This window comes from Callithrix jacchus, chromosome 6 (assembly GCF_049354715.1).
Source record: "Callithrix jacchus isolate 240 chromosome 6, calJac240_pri, whole genome shotgun sequence".
NCBI lineage: Eukaryota > Metazoa > Chordata > Mammalia > Primates > Cebidae > Callithrix > Callithrix jacchus.
In genome coordinates, this window is record NC_133507.1 from 124674397 (window position 1) to 124698681 (window position 24285).

The 24285-nt window shown below is 36.8% G+C and overlaps 1 protein-coding gene across 45 annotated transcripts in view; it reads left to right on the forward strand.

The window, feature by feature from the left end:
* ABI2 (abl interactor 2) overlaps positions 1 to 24285 on the forward strand; it is a 114701-nt gene that overhangs the window by 55405 nt on the left and 35011 nt on the right. For 4 of the 45 annotated variants that reach the window (XM_008999244.5, XM_008999247.5, XM_078328249.1 and 1 more), the window contains exons 3-9: positions 2698 to 2874; positions 4503 to 4520; positions 10344 to 10441; positions 14266 to 14412; positions 15188 to 15312; positions 16481 to 16663; positions 22769 to 22927. In XM_008999244.5, the coding sequence (XP_008997492.3) occupies positions 2698 to 2874; positions 4503 to 4520; positions 10344 to 10441; positions 14266 to 14412; positions 15188 to 15312; positions 16481 to 16663; positions 22769 to 22927 (907 nt within the window). The remainder of the gene's footprint in view (positions 1 to 2697; positions 2875 to 4502; positions 4521 to 10343; positions 10442 to 14265; positions 14413 to 15187; positions 15313 to 16480; positions 16664 to 22768; positions 22928 to 24285) is intronic. The other 41 variants (XM_008999248.5, XM_017973655.4, XM_078328256.1 and 38 more) reach the window with 14 other exon arrangements.

A 24285-nucleotide genomic window follows, 5' to 3' on the forward strand; every position in this document is an offset into this window, starting at 1 on the left:
TTCTATTTTCTGATGAACTTTTTATTGATCTGACAAAGGCATTGTATTTTAAAAAGTCATATTTTATTTTTGAAGCATACTTAATAGTACGAAATAATATTTCTAGTCCATACTTTTTTTTTTTTTCCCCCTGTTGGGACAGAGTCTAGTTCTGTTGACCTGGCTGGAGTGCACTGGCATGATCTCAGTTCCCTGCAGCCTCCAACTCCTGGGCTCAAGCATTTCTCTGCCTTAGCCTCCCTAGTAGCTGGGATTACAGGCACTTGCCCCCAAGCCCAGCTAATGTTTGTATTTTTAGTAGAGACAGGGTTTCACCATCTTGGCCAGGCTGGTCTTGAACTCCTGACCTTGTGATCTACCTGCCTCAGCCTCTCAAAGTGCTAAGATTACAGGCATGAGACATGGCCCCCAACCCTAGCCCATACATTTAATGATTCAGGATGACTCACTAAACTTTATTCAAGGCCAGACACATTGACTCACTCCTGTAATCCCAGCACTTTGGGAGGCCAAGGGGGGTGGATCACTTGAGTTTAGGAGTTCAAGACCAGCCTGGGCAACATGGAGAAACCCCAACTCTACAGACAGTACAAAAATTAGGCTAGCATGGTGGAACACACCTGTAGTTTCAGCTCCTCAGGAAGCTCAGGTGGGAGAATCATTTGAGCCTGGGAGGTCAAGGATGCAGTGAGCCTTGATTGCGCCACTCCACTCCAGCCTGGGTGACAGAGTGAGACACTGTCTCATAAAAATAAACTTTATTCAAAGTGTGTTTAATTTCTGTTTCTCTAAAGTTAAAAATTAAGTGAATTCCAATATTGTCACTAATATGCAAACTTCTCTTTTCTGTTATAGTTTTTCTAAGCAGCTGAAGAGGAAAGCTGTTTTCATAATTAGCCTAACATGCACAGAAAAAGTTCAGAGATTATTTTTTTCTTAAAAATAAATACTTATACAATTACTACCATGGTTGGTTTTGCATTTGATGTTCCATTTATACATTCATTAGCTCTGAAACATAGATCCTGTTTTTAAGATCCCCTGGTTGTAGAGTGGTAAGGGCTTTGAATTTGTTTCAGGTTTACCACATACTTCAGGCAGTTTAGAAAGACAAATGATCAGTGTTCAGATTTCTTAAAGTAGTATTTCATAATGTTGTGATGATTATGTTTCATTTCATTGTTACTTCCAAGTTCTTTTAGAAAGGGGAAATTGAAGTAGGACTGGGAGGAGTTATTAAAATATGTGTCTATTGATTGCTGCTTGAGCCACGAATTGGTGGTAAGACATGTGAACCGTTTTAGTGAAGTGATTTTTCAAACTTCTTTGACTGCAACCCACATGAAAAAAATTTTTTTGACATGGTATTCAGTACATAATTCATGTATATATTTACATAATAAACAGACTTTTCAAGAAACAGTACTTTTACCTCACTATGTATATATGTCTGATATTTCTTTTATATTTGGTTTGAAATAATTGCTGCTTACATACCACTAAGTTAGTTTGCAGTTTAAAAAATTTTGCTTTAGTGTACCAATTACCTGTGTATGTGGAGAAATTCATCCTCTGGTAGCAAATAGAAGACTGTAAGAATACATTCTTAATTCTATACTAAATTATGTCCTATATGAGCATTTAATATAAATAAGTTAATGAAGTATTTTACAGGCATTTTGTCATGATAAGCAGCTTTGCCCAAGCAACTTTGTCTTTTTGGGTCAAAAAACGGCTTTTTTGCTTTTTGTTACAGGGTCTTGCTCTGCCACCAAGGCTGGAGTGCAGTGGTACAATCATGGCTCACTGTAGCCTCAAACTCCTGAACTCAGGCAATCCTCTCACTTCAGCCTTTCAAATAGCTGGTATCATAAGCATGTGCCATCATACCCAGCTACTTTTTGTAGAGACACAGTTTTGCCATGTTGCCCAGGCTGATCATGAACTCCTGGACTCAAGAAGTCTGCCTATCTTGGCCTCCCAAAGTGCTCAGATTACAAGCCTGAGCCACACTGTGCCTGGCTTTATTTTTAACATTTTATTTCAGCCCTCTTCCTTTTTAAATAAAAAGATGTTTAAATATGAATAGAAACTATACTAATAGGTCATTAAAAATGTAACTAAATTAATTTGGGGGGCTTTCTTAATCATTATATTAGGCTAAATCTTAATGGAGAGGGAAAAGTTAGCATGCTTTAACCCAGGGGTTGGCAAACTTTTTCTGTAAAGGAGCCAGCTAATAAATACGTTCGTTTTTGTGGGCCATACCATCTCTGTTATGGCTCATCTCTGCCATTATAGTGTAAAAGTAGCCTACACAAGCAAGTGGGCAGTATGGCTGTATTCTAATAAAGCTTTACTTATGGAAAAGCAAATTTGAATTTTATATAATTTTCACATCAAGGTATTTTTTTCTTTTTTTTTTCCCCCCCCCAAACATTAAAAAATATAAACACCACTTTTAGCTTGTAGGCTATAAAAACTAGGTGGCAGGCCAGATTTGGCCTGTGGGCCATGGTGTACCAGCCCTTGCTTTAACTTAAAAATGGAGAAAATCAGTAGTCCAGAAGGATAAAATTTAGTAAGCATAGTTTAGAAGATGAGTAGCAATATTAAATTTCTTGGCATATATATTTTGATTTTTGTGGATATTAGAACTATATATTTTTGTGTTTTTTTTTACATTATATTTTGCAGACAGTTGATATTCATAAAGAGAAAGTTGCAAGAAGAGAAATTGGTATTTTGACTACCAATAAAAACACTTCAAGGACGCATAAGATTATTGCTCCAGCCAACCTTGAACGACCAGTTCGTTATATTAGAAAACCTATTGACTATACAATTCTAGATGATATTGGACATGGAGTAAAGGTAGGTATAATTTTTTTCAAGCTTTTAAAAGTAGTAACCTGTAATGAAACTAACTCTTGAGAAAATTAAGCTTTTTATCTTTCTTTCCTAGAGGACAAGTCTTGGGCCAGTTGTGGTTGTGAAGATTCTTTGCTACTATAACTGTTTTACCCTTTTTGCTTTTTCTTAGTGCTGTATTCTCAAGTTTTAATCATCTTTGAATGAACTGTATTTGCTTAGTTATGATAATACCTCCTATGGATCGACTAAATTAGTGTAGTGTAATCTTTCCAATTTTAATTTAATATGACTGATTAAAAAAATCATTCAGGATATTATTATTAAAGTGTTTACCTTATTTCAAGTATTTATCAGCAGACTTTTGGCATTAGTTTCCAAAAACAACGTATATTAATAAACATGTACTTCGAATTTTTCTAAAGTAATTTTATCCCAACATTTTGGGCAAGAACATTATATCTGATCAGTAGTTTGAAAGACAGTGACTTATCAAATGTGACTAAATAAACCTACATGCTTATAATGATACTGTACAGATCATGGAGTTGATTTTTTTCTAATAATCTAATACTTAAATAAAAAATATACTGTTATGGATGGAAATTAGTTAAATCTAAATTTAATGTAGATCTAGATATAAAGAAAATATACACTGTAAATTTATTTTTAAAATCTATCCCTTCAGAGTTTTGATGCAAGCATTATTATCTGGAATTTGATATTTAATTTAACTTTTTTGAGGCAGAGTCTCACTCTGTCACTCAGACTGGAGTGCAGTGGCACAATCATAGCTCACTCCAACCTTGAACTCCTGGGCTCAAGTGATCTTCCTTGTCAGCTTCCCTGGAACTACAGGCACATACCACCATGCTGAGCTGAAATTTTTGTTAGGCCTTTCTGTGTTGCCCAGGATGGTCATGAACTCCTATCCTCAAGTGATGTTCTTACCCTGGTCTCCCAAAATGTTCGGATTACAGATTTATGCCATTGTGCCTGCCCAATATTTAATTGTATAGCTGATACCTACATGCATTTAGATTACTATACTCATAAGAGCATGTTAAAATAAGATATGTAATTGGATGGTTAATTAATAACTGAACTTTATTCTAACTTGGGAAAATTTATTCAAGGCTAACAACTGCTAATGGAATATTTTAGAATACTGCCAGAATCTAATGCCAAAAAGACACTTAGAATATAAACTATGACATTTGTGTTTGCCCAATTACATTAAGAAAAAGGTAATCCCCCCATTTTAAAAAGAAATAATTCGTAGGTTACATCCTCCGTTCTTATAATCCCCTAAGTAAAATTTATTTATTTTTTTAGGATTCTAGCACCTTCATTTTTTGACTTTCAGTGTTTAAGGGTCATTAATATGAAGAAATCTTTAATAAAATTAAATTTTTTAATAAAACAGTGTCTTAAATTCATCAGAGACTTCTGTTCATGACACATTCTGCTTTAACCACTCTTTCTATGATCTACTGAAACATTATTTTGTTAATGCTGAATGCTTAACTTGTTTTTTCTTTTTTTCCTTTCTCTTCACATCCTGAAGTTTCAACTAACCTTTCAATGCTTTTTTTCCTTACCTCTTTTATTTGCTCCATTTATGCATTAAGTGGTTGCTTAGATTTAAGGTAAGAGATTCCAGGGCTGGATTTCCATTCTTTGTTCTTATGTAGAGTATTACATATGGGGAGTTAAAGAGATAGTTAACACTTGGCCTTTTAAAATCCAATAAATAATTCCTCCTTTTTTTTTTTTTTTTTTTGTCATGCAACTTTGTGGTGTGTCTTCATGTTCCTTGGGGGCAGATATTTTTGTCTGTTTTGTTCACTGCTCTATTCTTTGTGCCTAGAACAGTATCTAGACACACATTAGGTGCTTAGTAAATATTTGTTGAATGAATGGTTATTTTGTAATGTTAATATATTTTGTGAAATGGAAATGTAAGCTACCCTCTTATAAAAATGTTATGAAATATAATTAGCTGGATTTTATTAATATAGAGACTTTATTATAAATTGGAGGGCCAATTAATGTGCTTTATTTAACCCTCCCCCTGTGTAATAGCTTTTTTATTCTATAAATGGTGTGCTTTCTGATATACCTTATGGACAATATGTCATTATATTTTAACTTAATCTGTATAAAGAAATTGAGAAGCAGAACATATTCAGTGACACAGGTTTTTTTTTTAAGTTGCAGTATCATATTTTGTGGAAAAAAATTACTCATTTCTTCCCAAATAGCTGTATGAAGAATATATTTCAGTATAAACTTTCAGAGCTTTTAAAAGTGAATATAATTATATGCAGAACATCAAAAGTTCATGATAATGTTTAACAAAATATCAGTTATGAATTAGAGCTATTTCCTGTTATGATTCGTTTCAATAACGTTTTGGTATTTTGAAGGATTCATGATAAAAGAAATTCAACTATATTCAAGAAGCCTGCCTAAAATAGAAGGTTACTACAATTATATGCCAAACTTAGCATATATTTCTTCTTTGATCTTTTTTCATAGGTGAGCTTTATTATTTTTTAAAAATATATATTATTCCCATCTAACACCCATTATTTGCCATATCTTCAGTGTAGAAAGTGATGACAAGATGACTGAATTCTGAATCATTAACTAGTACTACTAATCATGGCCACACAACTTTCACCTGCTCATGGTAGGTAGTCGATTGGAAGAGCCCAGATATATGGACTCCTGTATTACTGATTGGATTGTTGGTTCTAAATCCTCAGTCATGGTGAGTTAGATGTGGAATTGTGCAGAAAGTCCTTTTGCTTAAAATAGGTGGGTTGCAGCTCACTGTATCCTTGGGCTCAAGTGATCCTCCTGCCTCAGCCTCTGGAGAAGCAGGACTACAGCCACTCTTGGCTTTTTTTTTTTTCTTTTTTAAATAAAAATAGGTGGTCTTGCTGTGTTGCCCAGGCTGGAATCCTATTCTTTAAAAACTTAACAGGTTGAGGAAATTGTTCCTCAGGTTTTTCTTTATGAAATCTTTCTTAACAATTTCTTCCCACATTGATACTTCTTTTTTGTTGATTTCTATGGAATCTGTAGACCTGTAGACACTGCTTCTTTTTTGGTGTGATCTTGGTTCACTGAAATCCCTGCCTCCTGGGTTCAAGTGATTCTCCCTGCCTCAGCCTTCTGAGAAGCTAGGATTATAGGTGCCTGCCATGATGCCCAGCTAATATTACAGACGGGGTTTTGCCATATTGGCCAAGCTGGTCTTGAACTCCTGACTTCAGGCTATCCGCCCACCTTGGCTTCCCAAAGTGCTGGGATTATAGGCACGAGCCACTGTTCTGGCCAGGCATTGCTTTTTATTTAAAGCATGTGAGTCTTATTTATTTTAAAATGCCTTTAAAGCAGAGAAATCCTTTTATAAACCATTGTGTCTCCTCCTTTTTTTAACCCCCAGGCTACCTCCTTTTTTTCTTTTTTTCACATGTCTTTACTCTTGTACCTAGTAGTCTGAGGCTACTACTACCTAGTAATAGGAGGCTAATGAGGGGTATATCACACATAACATTTTAGAGTGTGTCTGCCACTCTTCTCTTGTAGCACATCATCTATTAATGGGAGATTTCATAGCAGAGGTGATGTCTTCTTTGAATTAGAGATACTTGGCTGGCCAGCCATGATATTTGTGATGAATATTATGTCAGTATTCAAGGAGGTATTGAACAAAGAAGGCAGAGCAAGATAGGTAGGAGCGTTGTAGAAAAAGTATTAAGTCACGATAATTGGCCTAATGGGTGGTGCCAGTTGTAGTGATCTCCAAAGCCTGGTCATAAGGGAACTGCTCCTACCTCCAGTGTTATTTGCTTTCCTTCATCATAGCCCAGTGGGAAAGTGAGCTGTGGCCATGCATTAACCTTCATTACCTAAATGAAATATTTCTTCTGTTTTGGAGGTTTCTTTCTGGTAGGGGGACTTTTCCAACTTTTCTTTCTTGTACTTAATACCTGCTTCACTTAGCTCTTGATGACTTTTCATTTTATGGAATATAAAAAATAAATAACAAAAGCATCATTAGTATCAGCCACCAGAGTATCATTCTAATTCCCTTAACTGTTATATGTGCCAGATGATAGTTCTGCTATTTTTGTAACTTTAAAAAATATTTCAAGTGAAATTGCTGTTATGAAGTGGCTTCATTATTGCTTTTCCTTGTCTTGAGTTTATGGTGTGTTTGCAATCTCTCACTCTCTCGTGCACATGCGCTTACTCTCTCATGTGCTCCTGCGCTCGCGTGCGCGCTCTCTCTCTCTCTCTCTCTCTCTCGCTCTCTCTCTCTCTGTCTCTCTCTCTCTCTCGTTAACGTCCTCTCCATCAGCACATAGATACCTCGTGTTTTGCTACTTGTCAGGAAATGTTTTATATCTTAAATACTTCTCTCAAAATAGTTGTTTTAGGATCAATCATGATGGCTGTCAAGTAAATATATTTTTATTTTTGCCAAATTATTTTAGGTCTGAAATATCACTTAACTTTATAATATAGATTTCACCTATTATAAAAATTGTTTTGTTTGGCATTTATTTCTGTTCTTTTCTTCAAATTTGATGGAAGTATTTGTATTCTGCATAGCATATTTTTTTTTACTTAGCATAGGAACATTTTTAACAAGGGAAAAAGTGCCTTAAGGAAATACTGAAAAACTCTTCTAGCTTAAAAGAAAAGTAATGAAATATTAGTGAGGTATAAAAATAGATTGAACATTCTACACGGACTCTGACTTAGGCTAGTCATCCGATTCCATTAACCAATCAAATACAGTCATTTGACAATTCTACAGATCGTAAAATGTACCAGGTTATACTTACAGAAATGTTGGCTGGGCGTAGTGGCTCACACCTGTAATCCCAGCATTTTGGGAGGCCGAGGTGGGTGGATCACCTGAGGTCAGGAGTTCGAGACCAGCCTGGCCAACGTGGTGAAACCCCGTCTTTACTAAAAATACAAAAATTAGCCAGGTGTGGTGATGCACCTGTAATTTCAGCTACCTGGGAGGCTGAGGCAGGAGATGGCTTGAATGCAGGAGGCAGAGGTTGCAGTGAGCCGAGATCATGCCATTGCACTCTATCCTGGGTGACAGAGTGAGACTTCATCTCAAAAAAAAAAAAAGAAATGTCTACCAGATTTTAATATATAGATTGTTTATTTTACACTATTTTTTGGGCAAGTTCAAAGACTTACAGAAGATACTGCAATTTAAACAAAAACGCCTTGCATACCAAAACCTGAAACAAATAAAAGTTGGACAGCTGTTTTCAAGTATTTTAGCTATCCCATGTATAGAATAAAATTCTACTTTAAATTCCTGCTCCTTTTCCTTCTTGTTTCTAGCAAATTGATGTAGTTTTAGTGTTTGGTTTACTTCTCCCTCATCACTTAAAGTACCTTTGGGTTTTATGTTGTTTAAGGTTGAGCTTAAAGGACTTTGGTTACCACTTTAGAAATCTTCTGGCATCAGAAATTAAGATAATGCAGTTTTAAAAGCTATTTATTATTTGTCATATTACTCCTAAAATTTTCCCCAAATGTGGATTGATTTTTTGAAAAAAAAATTTTCTGACATTTTCATTTTAACATACAAGTAGTATACCCTCTGCTTATTGATGAGAGGGAGAGCAAGGATAAGTTAATCTTTACCTCTTACTTGTTAATGTTTGTTTTGTTTTTATTGTTTAAAAGCAACAACAAAAGGATTACAGATAAATGCTTCACTTTAAAATACTGACATTTCAAAGTTATCATTTGTCATTAAAGATTGTTTTAACATCACACACAACTTGTTCACTGGGCTATTCATTTGAAGAACTTGTTTCTTGAGATAGTATTTCTTGCCTATTCAAATAACAAGTAGTATTTTAGGATTTTTAAAAATTCCACTTAAGTCAGGGTTGGTTTTGATAGCCTCAGTACTCTGTATACAATTATGATTTGCTTTCTTACAATTTATATTCTGAAGTTACAGTTATAAATGTATTCTGATTTCAGTGGTATAATGTCTTGCAGTTTTATTTAGGAAGTATAATTTCACTACTCTAGCCATATTCTTTTTGGAAAAGTTGAGGTCCTTTTTTGAAATATGTTTTGAAGATGGCATTTCAAAATATTAGGATCTTAAAATAGGATCAGAGATGAACCTGTGTGGTGAACATTAACATCCATTGGTAGTCTCAACTTGAGACTGCATTTGAACTACACTTGTGAATGACCTTTCTCAGTTTTTTGAGATAGCCAGGGCTTTCTCTATAAGTGCTGACATATTCCTTTGGTGACCTCCATTATTCCCAGATTACCCGTCTTTCCCACGCTTGCATTTTCAGTTGGGGATAGAATAGTGAGTGGAGTTACAGTCCAGCTCTGACTTAGGACTATGTCACATCTTTCTCATACCTGAATTCACCTTCAGTTTGGGCCTGAGTGGGTCCGATTCCCATTGGAACGAGGACATTGCCAGTTGAATGGGATACCTCAGCCCTAACTTTCTGGTTCAGATGTTTAGGAACATGGCTTGAACTTCTAGCAGTTTTCAGGTAGGTGATTCCCTCGTAAGAAGATACTAACTAAATCTGACTTAAAAGGTAGCCCACAATTTAAAAAACTAAAATTTGCTGTATATATTATATGATTTATCTTTATATTTTCTGTTTACAGTGGATCATATGCATAGTTGCATATTTTTATTTGGGAACTGTATCTTGCTTATGATGTGCTTGCTATCTAAAGAAAGTTACTGGCCGGGCGCAGTGGCTCACGCCTGTAATCCTAATACTTCGGGAGGCCGAGGCGGGTGGATTGCCTGAGCTCAGGAGTTCAAGACCAGCCTGGGCAATACGGTGAAACCCCATCTCTACTAAAATACAAAAAATCAGCCAGGCATGGCAGCGTGTGCCTGTAGTCCCAGCTGCTTGGGAGGCGGAGGCAGGAGAATTGCTTGAACCTGGAAGGCAGAGGTTGCAGTGAGCTAAGATCATGCCACTGTACTTCAGCCCGGGTGACAGAGTGAGACTCTGTCTCAAAAAAAAAAAAAGAAAGTTATCTTCAAAAATAAGGAATTGCTTAAAAGCATTATTGTTTTTGTTGTTACTCTTTATAAAAACTAAAATTTTGTAGTCTATTTAATTTTAATTGAATGTAATATCAGATAGTCTAACCAGTGATCTGTTGGTGTGATGGCCTAATGGCAAATAAAGTCTTTGCATACAAGTTTATAACGATTTGAAAATCTCACATTAGGAAGAGTCCTTTGAGTACAACTGTAGAATAATAGTAGAGTAGAAATTGCATATGAAATGCATGGCCTCTAATTTTTTCCGTGTATTTAAACCTTCCCCTCCTTTGTTTTGTAGCATAGCATTATTTCCCAAAAGTGCCACTTTATTTCACTGCAAACAAGTTGAGTTTTCCTTAAAATTTTTTAGGTCAGTACCCAGAACATGAAGATGGGTGGGCTGCCGCGTACAACACCTCCATCTCAGAAACCCCCTAGTCCCCCTATGTCAGGGAAAGGGACACTTGGGTGAGTATATAACTAAGTAGTAATTGAAAACCATTTCATGTAGTATTGTTTAAAAATGAAGCATAACATATATTTAAATTATTTTTTGAATATTTGAGGAGAGAATATTTTCTTTGTAGGATTCTTTTTTGTATGTATAACTTTCTCTTCTCTTGGGAATCATGTTGTTATACTTCAAAAAGATTTGTTTAGAAATTGTTTTTCTTTTTTGAGATGGAATCTCACTCTGTTGCTAGGCTGGAGTGCAGTGGTGCCATCTTGGCTCACTGCAGTATTTGCCTCCCAAGTTCAAGTGATTCTCCTCCCTCAGCCTCTACTAAAAATTTTTGTATTTTTAGTAGAGATGGGGTTTCATCATGTTGGCCTCGATCTCCTGACCTCATGCATCATCCGCCTTGGTCTCCCAAAATGCTGGGATTATAGGCGTGAGCCACCGTGGCTGACCTATAAATTGTTTTTCTAGGGAATTTTAAATTTGAGGTAAAATCCTAGACCAAGTTCGTGGTTTATTGTAGATCGCAGTCTAATTTTAATTTTTCTTCTTTCAGAAAATTTATATAGTCTTTTATATTACAGTTTAACTCCAACTATTCTTTTTAACAAAGCTGTATAGATTATAAAATTCTGTCAAACTTATAAGAATATTGAGCTTTAGGCCAGGTGTGTGGGTCACACTTGTGATCCCAGCACTTTGGGAGACCGAAGTGGGCAGATCACTTGAGCCTAGGAGTTCAAGACCAGCCTGGGCACCATGGTGAAACCCTGTCTCTATGAAAAATACAAAAATAAGCTGATGTGGTGGCATGCATCTATAGTCCCAGCTACTCTCAAGGCTGAGACAGGAGGATGCCTGAGCACAGGAGGTTGAGATTGCAGTGAGCTGTGATTGAGATTTATGATTAGGTTGGCATAGTATAGCCCAGAAGCCAGATGATTAAAATTCTAGTTCAACTGTGCTGTTACTTCGTAGATCCTACATAGACAGCCGCTGAGAATTCAGTGTTTTCATCTGTAAAAGGGGGGGGGGGTAATATTTATCCTCTATCAACTTTTCAGGGTCACTGTACCACAAATTGGATTTTTAAAAATGTATAAGACAAAGACAAAATGTTTTGACAACCATTGGCTTTATGATATATGCTAAACAAGTTTTTAATTGACAGTCTTATTTTTGGCTCCCTCACCACCACTACCACCACTACCACCACCACCACCACCACCACCACAAAAACAACCACAGACCAAAAAACCAAAACCCAATTAAGCACTGTGAATCAGGATAGGACAAAGATGATTTAGGATATAGTGGAGGATAGTGTTGGAAGAGGAATAATAGGACAGTAGGAGACCAAAGAATAAAAATGAATTCCAGCCAGGGATAGAATGACTTTATTTGGGGTGGATAAAATAATTCTGCTTAGAAAATTTAGTGCGTCAAGATTTAAACTTCAAGGTAGAATGTAGATTACATAGTGGTGTATTATGGTGCTAGGGGTGAGAGTAGAGAGATGAAGAGGGACTCTGTTTTTATTTTCCTGTGGAAATGTTTACATTTGTGACATGTACAGTGCCTTACGGATTTTGTTGGGTTTTAAATCAAGATTGTTAGCAAGATAAGCCACTTAGTCCCTAGAGAAACTTAGTGTTGTTCTCAAGTTTTGAATATTTGCTCATATACCGGTGTTTGTTTTCCTTGTATATTAGCAGTGGTTCTCCAGGATCCTTGGGGACCAGAGTTGCTGAGGCCCACTCTGCTAGTTGACAGCTGTAACCTGTTTTTCCCACATTGTCTTTGCCTAGTCACCATGTTTTGTTCCTTTGCTCGTTTTTTTTTTTTTTTTTAATCTTCTTTGTGTCATTGTCTTCACTGTATAGTTCTCAGATATCGAAGGTTTTTACTTTGATGCAGCAGAACTTATTTTTTTTAAGACAGTCTCTCACTGGAGAGCAGTATTGTGATATTGGCTCACTGTAACCACTGCCTCCTGTGCCCAAGCAATTTTCCTGCCTCCAGGCAATTCTCTTGCCTCAGCCTCCTAAGTAGCTGGGATTACAGGTGTGTACCACCATTCCCAGCTAATTTTGGTATCTTTAGTAGAAACGAAGTTTTGCCAAGTTGGCCAGGCTGGTCTCAAACTCAAGTGATCTGCCTGCCCCAGCCTCCCAAAGTGTTGGGATTATAGGCGTGAGCCACTGCACCCAGCCACAACAAAACATTTTTATTGTCTGGGAAAAATTGTCTAAAAATTAGATGTTTGAAAAATTAATGTTTCCCATTTTATTTTTTAATATTTGTACTATAATTTAAGAGATACTGGAACTTCCTTTTAGTATCCAAAGTCCTCACATTCCTTTTTCCTTTTTTGACCCAATATTTTATCCAATATCCCTTATTTTTTTAATTATCAATGTGTATATTTATGTAAGGAGACTTTGAAAAGCAGTAGAATGAATTAGGTCATTGCAAAGTGATCGCATCCAAAATCAGTGATCCATAACTTGAGTGCCCCAGGAGAGTAATAGTTAAAGGAACTCTGGGATCCATACATAAGTCAGTAGAGCAACATCATTTCAGGAAAAGAAAGCTTTTTAACTTTCACATCTTGATCAGTTTTTATTCTTTTTTTTTTTTGAGATGGAGTTTCACTCTTGTTGCCCAGGCTGGTATGCAGTGGTGTGATCTCAGCTCTGCAACTTCTGCCTCCCAGGTTCAAGCGATTCTCCAGCCTCAGCCTCCTAAGTGGCTGGGATTATAGGTGCCCACCATGCCTGCATAATTTTTATATTTTTAGTAGAGACAGGGTTTCACCATGTTGGCCAGGTTGGTCTTGAACTCCTGACCTCAGGTGATCTGCCCACCTCAGCCTCCTAAAGTGCTGGGATTATAGACTTTAATAGCACCCAGTTGAGTTTTTATTCTTTTAATGAGTAAGATCTCATCTATAATATGTCAGTTGACTATTTGTCATTGTCATAAAGAATTTGGAAACTTTAGAGATGAGAACTAATATAATAATTACTAATTTTCCCATGTGCATCCTGTTTCCTGTCATATTTCCTTTCTTCCTCTTTCAAAGGAAATTTTGAGGAAAAGGGAAATATGTGTTAATAAAATCTTCTCTGGTTTATATTTTGCAGTTCAAAGTAAATAATGTATAAAGGCTGTTGTGGTGGTCATTTCCTTCCCCCTATCTTTGTACATGTTGAACTCTGAGGAGGGAAAGAGAAAACAGATCACGGTGAAAGTTGAGGGAGAAAGTGAGAATGGAAGATGAGATTAAACTGTGTATTTTTGTATACAGATGTACTTTAATTTCTGTATATTTAGTATATAGAAAGGGAAGTAAGTTATGGCTAGTACTGATTATCAGTGTGGGGGGTATAGATCCAAAACCTATATTTGTAGTTCCTATCTGAATATTTTTGGTTAGGTAGAGAAGGGAGAGGAGAATAATCAGTGCATTTAGGAAGTACAGTTGGGAGACTAATACGATACTAAAAGAATTCAGACTCTTCTAAGAAGAGAGTAGGGTCTGGGAAACATTGGCTTAAGTGGTAGAGAACCTTTGTGCTCTTTGAGAATAAATGAACAAAATTGCATTAGCACCAGGAAGTGAGGTTGGAGACGGAAAAATAACAATATTTGCCAAAACCCTGTTGGTGGAAAAGTGATACATTAGGAAAGACTGAAATTGGTAGCTGGGTTATGTTAAAACACATTTCCTATCTCTGATTACAAATTGTATCTCACTGCTGGCAACTCTTTGAATTTATTGTGCCGAAACTTGCTTAATCATACAATACATACGCTCTTCTTTTTGTAGGCGGCACTCCCCCTATCGCACACTGGAGCCAGTGCGTCCTCCAGTGGTACCAAATGATTACGTACCTAGCCCAACCCGTAATATGGCTCCCTCGCAGCAGAGCCCTGTGAGGACAGCTTCTGTGAATCAAAGAAATCGAACTTACAGGTATTTTCTCTACCTCAGTGCAAAATGTGATGGTCATAGTACCATAATCTGTTCAGATTACTTCAGCTAAATCTCTCATTTTCCAAGCACTAAGTTCTTTTCCTCACTCTACTCTTCCAAACCTCATCTGATTCCACCTCTCTCTCCTCATGTTCTGATGCAACTTTGAGCAGTCAGGAAGTTGATAAAGAACAGACATCTTGAAGTGCAGACTTCTCTCCAAGTGTTAAGAGTTCCGTTGATCTGGAAAAAAAAATGGACCAAATGTGGGAAATGTCAGGTTGTTTTTTGGTGGAACTTTACAGATGAAAAACTATACATACTAAAACACTAATATGGGATAGTACATCAGAGTATGATTATGAATTAAAATTACTCAAATTTGTTCAGGAAAATGTTTTTATTATACAAGAAGTTTCTTCAGATACGCATTAAACTGGAATATAAGAAGGCAGTATTTATTGTTTTAATGTGTTAAACCTCAATATTTATCACATATATTTATGGATAGTTTTTTCAAAATGTGGTCAAAACAAGCTTACTGAACTCAGTTTTTCCCTCTATTTTATTAAGAAATATATATATATATGGAGTATATATGTATGTATATATTTTACCTGTCACTGACTTGAAGCTCAAGGGAATTTTTATTTGAAGTGGAATGCTTTTGAATTACCTTTATTGTAGCTACATTCATCTCGGAAAATGTTGGGAAGTGCTGATGATCTCTTACTTTTTATAAATGCTCATGTTTTGGTGGCTCTTATTTCTTTAGCAGCAGTGGGAGTAGTGGAGGGAGCCACCCAAGTAGTCGGAGCAGCAGTCGAGAGAACAGTGGAAGTGGGAGTGTGGGGGTTCCTATTGCTGTTCCTACTCCATCTCCTCCCAGTGTCTTTCCAGGTAAAACATTCATGGTGCCTCATCTTCACTTTTCTTTTCCGAATTTTATTTCAATTTGTGATTTAATTATGGTGGGCTTTCTTCATAATCATGATTTTTTTTAGGAATCGTAAATATTGTTAAGTCTTTATATATTTGTTATTTGTATGCAAGTGATTTGTGTTCTCACTTTGCACTTTTTAATGCATTTGGTGCTATATGGCTCCATTGCTGCCTTAAGGTTTCGGATCATACTTTAGTATGAGTTACATGTTTAATTCCAGCTAGTGTTATGACAGTGCAGTTTTTGGACACAGTGGGGACTCAGTGTGAGAATGAAATTAATAACAAAAGATTGGGCAAATATAAAAATTAGTTTTGACAGTTAAATTTAGTGGATGTATTGAAATTTAGTAGTCTCTGAAAATGCTACCCTCTTTTCTCTGAAACCGAAAAATCTGCTTATTTGATTTGAGGAGATACACACTTAAAACTTAGTTTTAAAAAGATGACACAAAAGTCATTAATAGAATGTTACATACTTAATTTACTTATAACAACAAGTAGATAATACCTTTTAAAAATCATAAAAAGATTTGTGTTTTAAATTAAATTCTTTTTTTTTTTTTTGAGACGGAGTCTGGCTCTGTCACCAGGCTGGAGTGCAGTGGCGTGATCTTGGCTCACTGCAACCTCTGACTCCTGGGTTCAAGCAATTCTCCTGCATCAGCCTCCGAGTAGCTGGGACTACAGGCATGCACCACCACGCCCGACTAAGTTTTGTATTTTTAGTAGAGGTGGGGTTTTACCATATTGGCCAGGATGATCTCATCTCTTGACCTGGTGATTCCCCCATCTCGGCCTCCGAAAGTGCTGAGATTACAGGCGTGAGCCACTGCACCCAGTTAAATTCATTTTTTTACCTGATATCTGGAATATATCTGTTTTCTGGTTTGTGTAATTCAAAATGGAAAACTTGTTTTTTAGTGTATTATGTTAATTTTTTATACTAGTTACAGAATGTTAAATTAAAAATAATACGAAGGGAACACCTTTCTTTTTTTCAACTCTATTCTTTTGGTTAGTGTTAAACACTGAATATCTAACATTAAATACTCTAATATCTTTTCTAATCCTGCTTCATGTGATTGCCTCGTTAATGCTGCCTGTTACTCCTCTTTCCCCTCAGCCCCTGCTGGCTCTGCTGGCACTCCTCCCCTTCCTGCTACTTCTGCATCTGCCCCTGCCCCTCTTGTTCCTGCTACTGTCCCTTCCTCCACTGCCCCAGACGCTGCTGCTGGGGGTGCCCAGACCCTTGCTGATGGCTTCACTTCTCCAACTCCCCCTGTTGTTTCTTCCACTCCCCCTACAGGTAAGTATTTGCTTATTCATTGGCAGGCAGATCAAGTCATCTGGCTCTTCTCTTATTTGCACCTCTGATTTTTGTTTGTGTTTGGTTTGGTTGTGCTTTGTATTAAAAAACATAAGAATAATGTACTAACTAGAAAGTATCATATGACCAAAGATTAGAATTTCCTGAGAAAATTGAGGTAAGATTTCTCATACATTTTTCCAATAGGGTAGCATAAATGCATGTTTTTTATAGCTTTAATTTCGTTTCTTAGAGATTTTAAAATTTAATATGGAGCTACCTTCTATACAGTTTTCAGAAATTGTCATTAGAAATATTTTTATTACAGGTTAAGTGATTAACAAAAGTCTTTTACAATAATTCTAAGGTATATTTTATAGGAACTATTTGATACAGCAAGTGAAAAGCCTCTGTAAGGCTTTCCACTCATAGCCCTAAGGCAAAGGGGAAGCACACAGGTCACATGGCCAGAGTAGTAGTAAGGGGATGAAGCAGGAGATGCTCCACACTTTTAAACAACCAGATTTCATTATTGCAAGAACAGCTCCAAGGGAGATGGTGTTAAACCATGAGAAACCGCCACTGTGATCCATTCACCTCCCACCAGGCCCCACCTCCAACATTGGGGATTACAGTTCGACTTGAGATTTGGGCAGGAACACAGATTCAAAGCATATCAATCTTCTTAGTGTTCCACTTGCTAATAAAAACTTCATAGCATTTATTTTCAACTTTGCTGTTATACATGTTAAACATATATAAGATCTTTATATGTTTTAAAAGACACTTTTAGCCAAAATGGATTTTGCATGGTGTCTTATGGTATTCCTTCTGTATTACTTTTAAAGAAAAGCTTTCTACAGTGGATACATGTAAACATGGGCTGTTTCTTGATCTGGATACAGCTGTTCGGCCAGACTAACTAGTTAAATATAGGAATCTCATTATGGTCCTACTTTAATAAAGAAGGTATCAGAAATGACAAATCACCCCCAACTGAGAGTTTATATTTTAGTAATCAAATATTAATCGACTAACAAGTGCCTGGCTCAGTGTTCACTAAGTAAACATTTGGTATGGGAGAGGATAATTAACTGTGGTTTTTAAAACAAAAAGCAAGATAAATGCCTTGTTAATAATTTTTATCAGTATAATCTCTTTTATACAGTATCTGAGTCACCAAACATTTTTTCTTTTTTTTTAAGGTATAACATGTACAGTAATATTCACCCATTATACCATGCATATTTGTGAGTTTTGGCAAAGATATACTGTCATGTACCATAATCAAGATATAGAACAGTCCTATTATCACAAAAATTTCCTCCATGCCTCCTTTATAGTCAGTCCTTCCCCTCCACTCCCAGCTCCTGGTAAGCCCTAGATGTGTTTTTTGTCTCTAAAGCTGTGCCTTTTTATGAATAACACATAAATGGAAGCATATGGTATGTAGCTTTTTTTGGTCTGTTCTTTTGGCCAGATGCATTTTAGAGTTACCCATGTTGTTGCATGTTTAAGTATTAAGGATGTCCCACATTTGTTTATCCCTGGACATTTAGATTTTTCCAGTTTTGAGTGCTTATGAATAAAGTTGCCATAAACATGTACATACAGGTTTTATTTTGTGTACACATAGGTTTTTATTTTATTCGGGTGAATACTAGGGAATAGAATTGCTGGGTCATAAGTAAATATTAAACTTTATAAGAAACCACCAAGTTGTTTTCCAAGTGTCTGTACAATTTTACACTCCCAGCAGCAATGTATAAATTTCCAGTTGCATCCTTGTCAGCACTTGGTGTTGCCTTTTTAAACTGTAGCCATTCCAGTACATGTGTAATGGTTTCTCATTACATGTGTGGTTTTGATTTGTATTTTCTTAATGACTAATGATGTTGAACATTTTTTTTATGTGCCTGTTTGCCATGTGTATATCTTCTTTGGTGAAGTATCTGTTGAGATGTTTTGCTGCTTGTCACCTTTTTAATAGGGGTTTTTCCCCCTATCATTGAGTTCTTTTATATTCTAAATACATGTCCTTCATAGATTATGAGATTATGAGTTACAGATATTTCTTCCAGTTTGTTTATTTCTTTTTTTGTTTCTTTTCTTTTCTTTCTTTTTTTTTGAGATGGAGTCTTGCCCTGTCACCATGCTGGAGTGCAGTGGGGTAATCTTGGCTAACTGAAGCCTCTGCTTCCCAGGTTCAGGCGATTCTCCTGCCTCAGCTTCCTGAGTAGCTGGGATAGGCGTGTACCACCACGCCCAACTAATTTTTGTATTTTTAGTAGAGATGGTTTCACCAGGTTGGCCAGTATGGGCTTGATCTCTTGACCCTGTGATCTTCGCTCCTCGGCCTCTCAAAGTGTTGGGATTACAGGCATGAGCCACCACACCTGGCCTGTTTGCTTATTTATTTATTATTATTTTTTTTGATGCAGGGGAGGGGTAGAGTTTTGCTCTTGGCATCCAGGCAGGAGTGCAATAGTGTGATCTTGGCTCACTGCAACCTCTGCTTCCCAGGTTCAAGTAGCTGGGATTACAGGGACCCACAACCATGCCTGGCTAATTTTTGTATTTTAAGTAGAGATGGGGTTTCGCCATGTTGGCCAGGTTGGTCTCGAACTCCTGACTTCAGGTGACTCACCTGCCTTGGCCTCCCAAAGTGCTGGGATTACAGGCATAAGCCACTGGGCCCAGTCTGTTCACTTTTTTTCTTAATGTTATTTTTCAAAAAGCATAAATTCTTCATTTTGATTAACTGTTATTTTCAATTTTAATGAATTGTACTTTGGTGGCCTATGTAAGATCTCTATCTGAAGTCATCTTTTGTTCTGTGTTTTCTTCTAGAAGTTTTTAGTTTTAGATTTTATCATTAGGTTTATGATAATTAAGTTCATAGTTTTTAAAACCCCAAATGGCAAATCTCTCATTACTAATGTGTGAATAGTATCTTTTTAAGGTAATGTCTTTGAATCACTGCAAAGTTACAACATATGAGATTTTATTTTGGTGGTTGTTGTTTTTTGAGATGGAGTCTCACTCTGTCACCAGGCTGGAGTGCAGTGGCTCAATCGAGGCTCACTGTAACTTCCGCCTCCTGGGTTCAAGTGATTCTCCTGCCTTAGCCTTCTGAGTAGCTGGGACTACAGGTGCATGCCACCACACCCAGCTAATTTTTGTACTTTTAGTAGAGATGGGGGTTTCACTATGTTGGCCAGGATGATCTTGATCTCTTGACCTCATGATCTGCCCTCCTTTGCCTCCCAAAGTGCTGGGATTACAGACTGAGCCACTGCAGCCTGCCCATGTTAGAGCTAGGTTTTAGACTGGATCTAACTACATAAAATTCATAATGATGTTAATCATTAGATGTTTTTAACTTGATCCTAAGTTTGTATTACTTCGTTATAATTACTGAAATGCTAATAATTGTATTCAGTGGTTCAAATAATTACATATGCCTTTTAAATCATAGTTTATATGTTCTCTTTTTTTTCTTTTCTTTTTTGAGACAGAGTTTAGCTCGTTACCCAGGCTGGAGTGCAATGGCATGATCTCGGCTCACCGCAACCTCCGCCTCCTGGGTTCAGGCAATTCTCCTGCCTCAGCCTCCTGAGTAGCTGGGATTACAGGCACGCGCCACCATGCCCAGCTAATTTTTTGTATTTTTAGTAGAGACGGGGTTTCACCATGTTGACCAGGATGGTCCCGATCTCTTGACCTCATGATCCACCTGCCTCGGCCTCCCAAAGTGCTGGGATTACAGGCGTGAGCCACCGCGCCCGTCCTGTTTTCATTTTTATCGTGGTTACAAAGGCTTCTCAATTGATAGTGGATTCTGTTTGAGTGCTTGAGTGCTTAACATTTTATATAACACAATTGAGTTGTAGGTTTTTGATACACATGTAAGATGATTAGGTGTTATAATCAGCCTTGAGTGCCCTTATAATCTTTATATGACTCCATATGAATCTAAGCTTGATAAACTTATGGAGTAAAGCAATTTTAGGCATGTCAAACCATTTTATATCATAAACAAGATAAAAATTATCAAAGTGTTTTTTTTCTCTAATACTTTTAATTAAAATTACCAGGAAGAGAGTCTCATATTAAAGTAGAATAAAGATGATAAGACTCAACTAAAATATGAAGCTTGGAAGAGGATATGACTGCACTGTTTGGTTGTGAAGATTTGAACAAATCAAACAAGTGTTCATCAAATTCTATGTTACATAAGTCTTATCTCACTGTGTTACAAGTAGTTTATTTTAAAATTTAAAAAATTTCATGATAACCTCAGGCACAATTGGGTAGATGAGTGTGCCGGGTATCATCTGTTCTCCCAGTGCCACCTCCTCCACTCTCCTCTCTTCTCCAGTACAATGACCTCCATGAAATGCTTCAGTGGATTCTTTTGCACTCTGGCTTCCTGTTGGGTTTAGCAAAAGTGTTTTTTTTCTTTTTCACTTCTCTCCTCCTTTTCTCTTTCTCCTTTCTTTTCCCTTCCTCTGTCCTCTTTCCCTCCTCCACCCTCTTCTCCTCCTCCACTAGTTTCCCCTCTGTTTTTCCCTTCTCCACTTACTTATTTCTCCCCTTCCTCTTCTCTCTTGCCCTTCCCTTCTCCCTTGTCTGCTGGTGTGCTTTCTCCTGGGTGCTGTAGTATTATGTAAGGAAAAAGTTCTCAGCCGAATGTAAGTGAGAGTTAAGGTAAAGTTTAGGAAGTGGATTATTAGGAAATTGATGGATTATGGAATCATGTCTTCAGTTGACAGCTGTGGAGGATCTCTCACAAGAGCAAAATATAGTGAAATTAATGATAACTATGTATGGACTTAGGGATGATATTAAGAATAAGATATATTTTGACCCTCTTTTTATATCTTAGTTATTTTCCATGATTGTAAGTTTTTTAGATTTTTTAAGACAAAATGATGTAGCTTTTGTGGAGATTTTTTGATTAATGAAAGAAATGTTTGATTTGGAATTACATCATTTAACCTTTTGTTGAAATAGCCTATTTTCCTTTAAACAAACTTTTTTGCTACCTTATATTATTACTTATTATTTTAGAATAAGACTGTGTCAGACATTTTTTTCTTTTGTTTTCCCAAATGTCAATGTTGTTGACTTTAGTTTTCAGTGTTTAGTGGCTATATTTTGGGGGTGGGATAGATGCATTTTAGTTAATTGTGATGATTTTGAAACTCCATGAGATTTTTAATTTAATGAAATAATGTTAATTAGCAAACTGTTATTTATGTATTTTGAGACAGAGTCTCACTCTGTCACCCAGGCTGGAGTGCAGTGGCACAATCTCTGCTCACTGTAACCTCCGCCTCCAAGGTTCAAGGAATTCTCATGCCTCAGACTCCCAAGTAGCTGGAATTACAGGTGCATGCCACCATGCCTGGTTAATTTTTGTACTTTTAGTTGAGATGGGGTTTCACCATGTTGGCCTGATCTCAACTCCTGACCTGAAGTGATCTGCCTGCCTTGACCTCCCCAAATGCTGGGATTACAGGTATTAACCACGGCACCCAGCCCTAATTCTTAAACTATTTAGATGTAGCTTTCCAAACTTAATCATATGTTGGTTTGCTTTTCTGCTTTCGTACTCTCTTACAATACCAGTGAACAATAACTCACCTTGCATTATGTAATTCAGACTCCAGTTAAACTGGCTGTTATTTTTAATTATTAAGATTTAGGTATCGGGCTGGGGGTGGTGGCTCACACCTGTAAACCCAGCACTTTGGGAGGCTGAGGTGGGCTGATCACCTAAGGTCAGGAATTTGAGACCAGTCTGGCCAACATGGTGAAACCCAGTTTCTACTAAAAGAATACAAAAAAACCTAGCTGGGCATGGCGGTGGGCACGTGTAATCCCAGCTACTTGGGAGGCTGAGGTAGGAGAATTGCTTGAACCCAGGAGGTGGAGGTTTCAGTGAGCCGTGTCTGTGACATTGCACTCCAGCCTGGACAACAAGAGTGAGATTTCGTCTCAAAATAAAAATAATAAAGATTTAGGCATTGTACATAAAATATTTAATTATCTGAGATAATTTTATTTTAATGACAGATTTATGTTCTATCTCTTTTTCAGGTCATCCTGTACAGTTTTACAGCATGAATAGGCCTGCCTCTCGCCATACTCCCCCAACAATAGGGGGCTCCCTGCCCTATAGACGTCCTCCTTCCATTACTTCACAAACAAGCCTTCAGAATCAGATGAATGGAGGACCTTTTTATAGCCAGAATCCAGGTTAGATTTTTTTTTTTTTTTGCATTCTGCAGAATATATCTAATTAAAAACCTTCAACTATAAAAAATCCTTAATTACAAATAAATAGTATATGGTAGGTGGTTAGTACCATTTGTTGAATGAATGGGAGAATGAATAAATTGTAGGTTGCTAATATTATATCTTTCAATTCTTTAAAAAAAATCAATACATGATTTCCTTGTAAAGTCACAGAACTTAATTTTTCTGAGCAGTTTTTTTTGAATATTTTAGTCGTTATTTGCTTTTTGCTTTTTAAAATAACATTATAGTGAATGATATTTCCTTTTTTAATCAGACATCCTTGTTCTATAAATAACAAATAGTGAAAGTTGGGTGCACATGAACAGAATTTAGAAGTGGCAAAGGAAAAGAGAAACTTTTTTCTGAAAAGCTACTTTTTGAATTATACTAGCTTATTCAATTCTCATACCAAACCCATGGTGAAAAAACCGGGAGTTGGGTAAATTGAATCAGATCTAATAATTACACTAAATAATTGGTTGTATCATGCATATAGAACAGTTAATCTGGAACATATTTAATGCTATACATAATTATTTTTACTTCCGAGAGAGGGCAAGAACAGATATTAGACACCACGACTATTGTGGACATGGTATGTCCACTTACTGCATTTTTCTGTATTTTTGCCAAGAAGCCAGTAAGCCTGTGTGTGAACACCTCTGATATTGGGTTCAGCTCATTCCATCTTTGATAAGCCTTGAATTTTATGGAGCTGCAATTTCTCTCTGTGGCTACGACCTATAGTGATATACTTTGAAAGAGTCTTGCAGAAGAAATTTGATTCTCCTACATAAACACTTAATTTAAATAATGTTTTAATATTATCTAATTTGATTCTTAGAATCATGTACAAAATAAGATTGGTGTGTATCTTATAGGTGAGGAAAATGAGGCTGAAGTGATGGTCAGGTTAGGATTTGAACTTAGGTTTTCTGGCTCTTAAGTTCCATGTTCTTTCTGTTTTTTTATTTTGTTTTTTGAGACAGAGTCTCACTCTGTTGCCCAGGCTGGAGTGCAGTGGTGCAATCTTGGCTTACTACATCCTCCACCTCTTGGGTTCAAGTGATTCTCCTGCCTCAGCCTCCCGAGTAGTTGGGATTACAGGCATGTGCCACCTTCCCTGGCTCATTTTTGTATTTTTAGCAGAGATGGGGTTTCACCACACTGGTCAGGCTGGTCTTGAACTCCTGATCTCGGATTGCATGTGTGAGCCACTGTGCCCAGCCCCTGTTTTTTTTTTTTTTTTAAGTTGAGATTGAGTTTCTCTCTGTTGCCCAGGATGGAGTGCAGTGATCTCATCACTGCAACCTCCA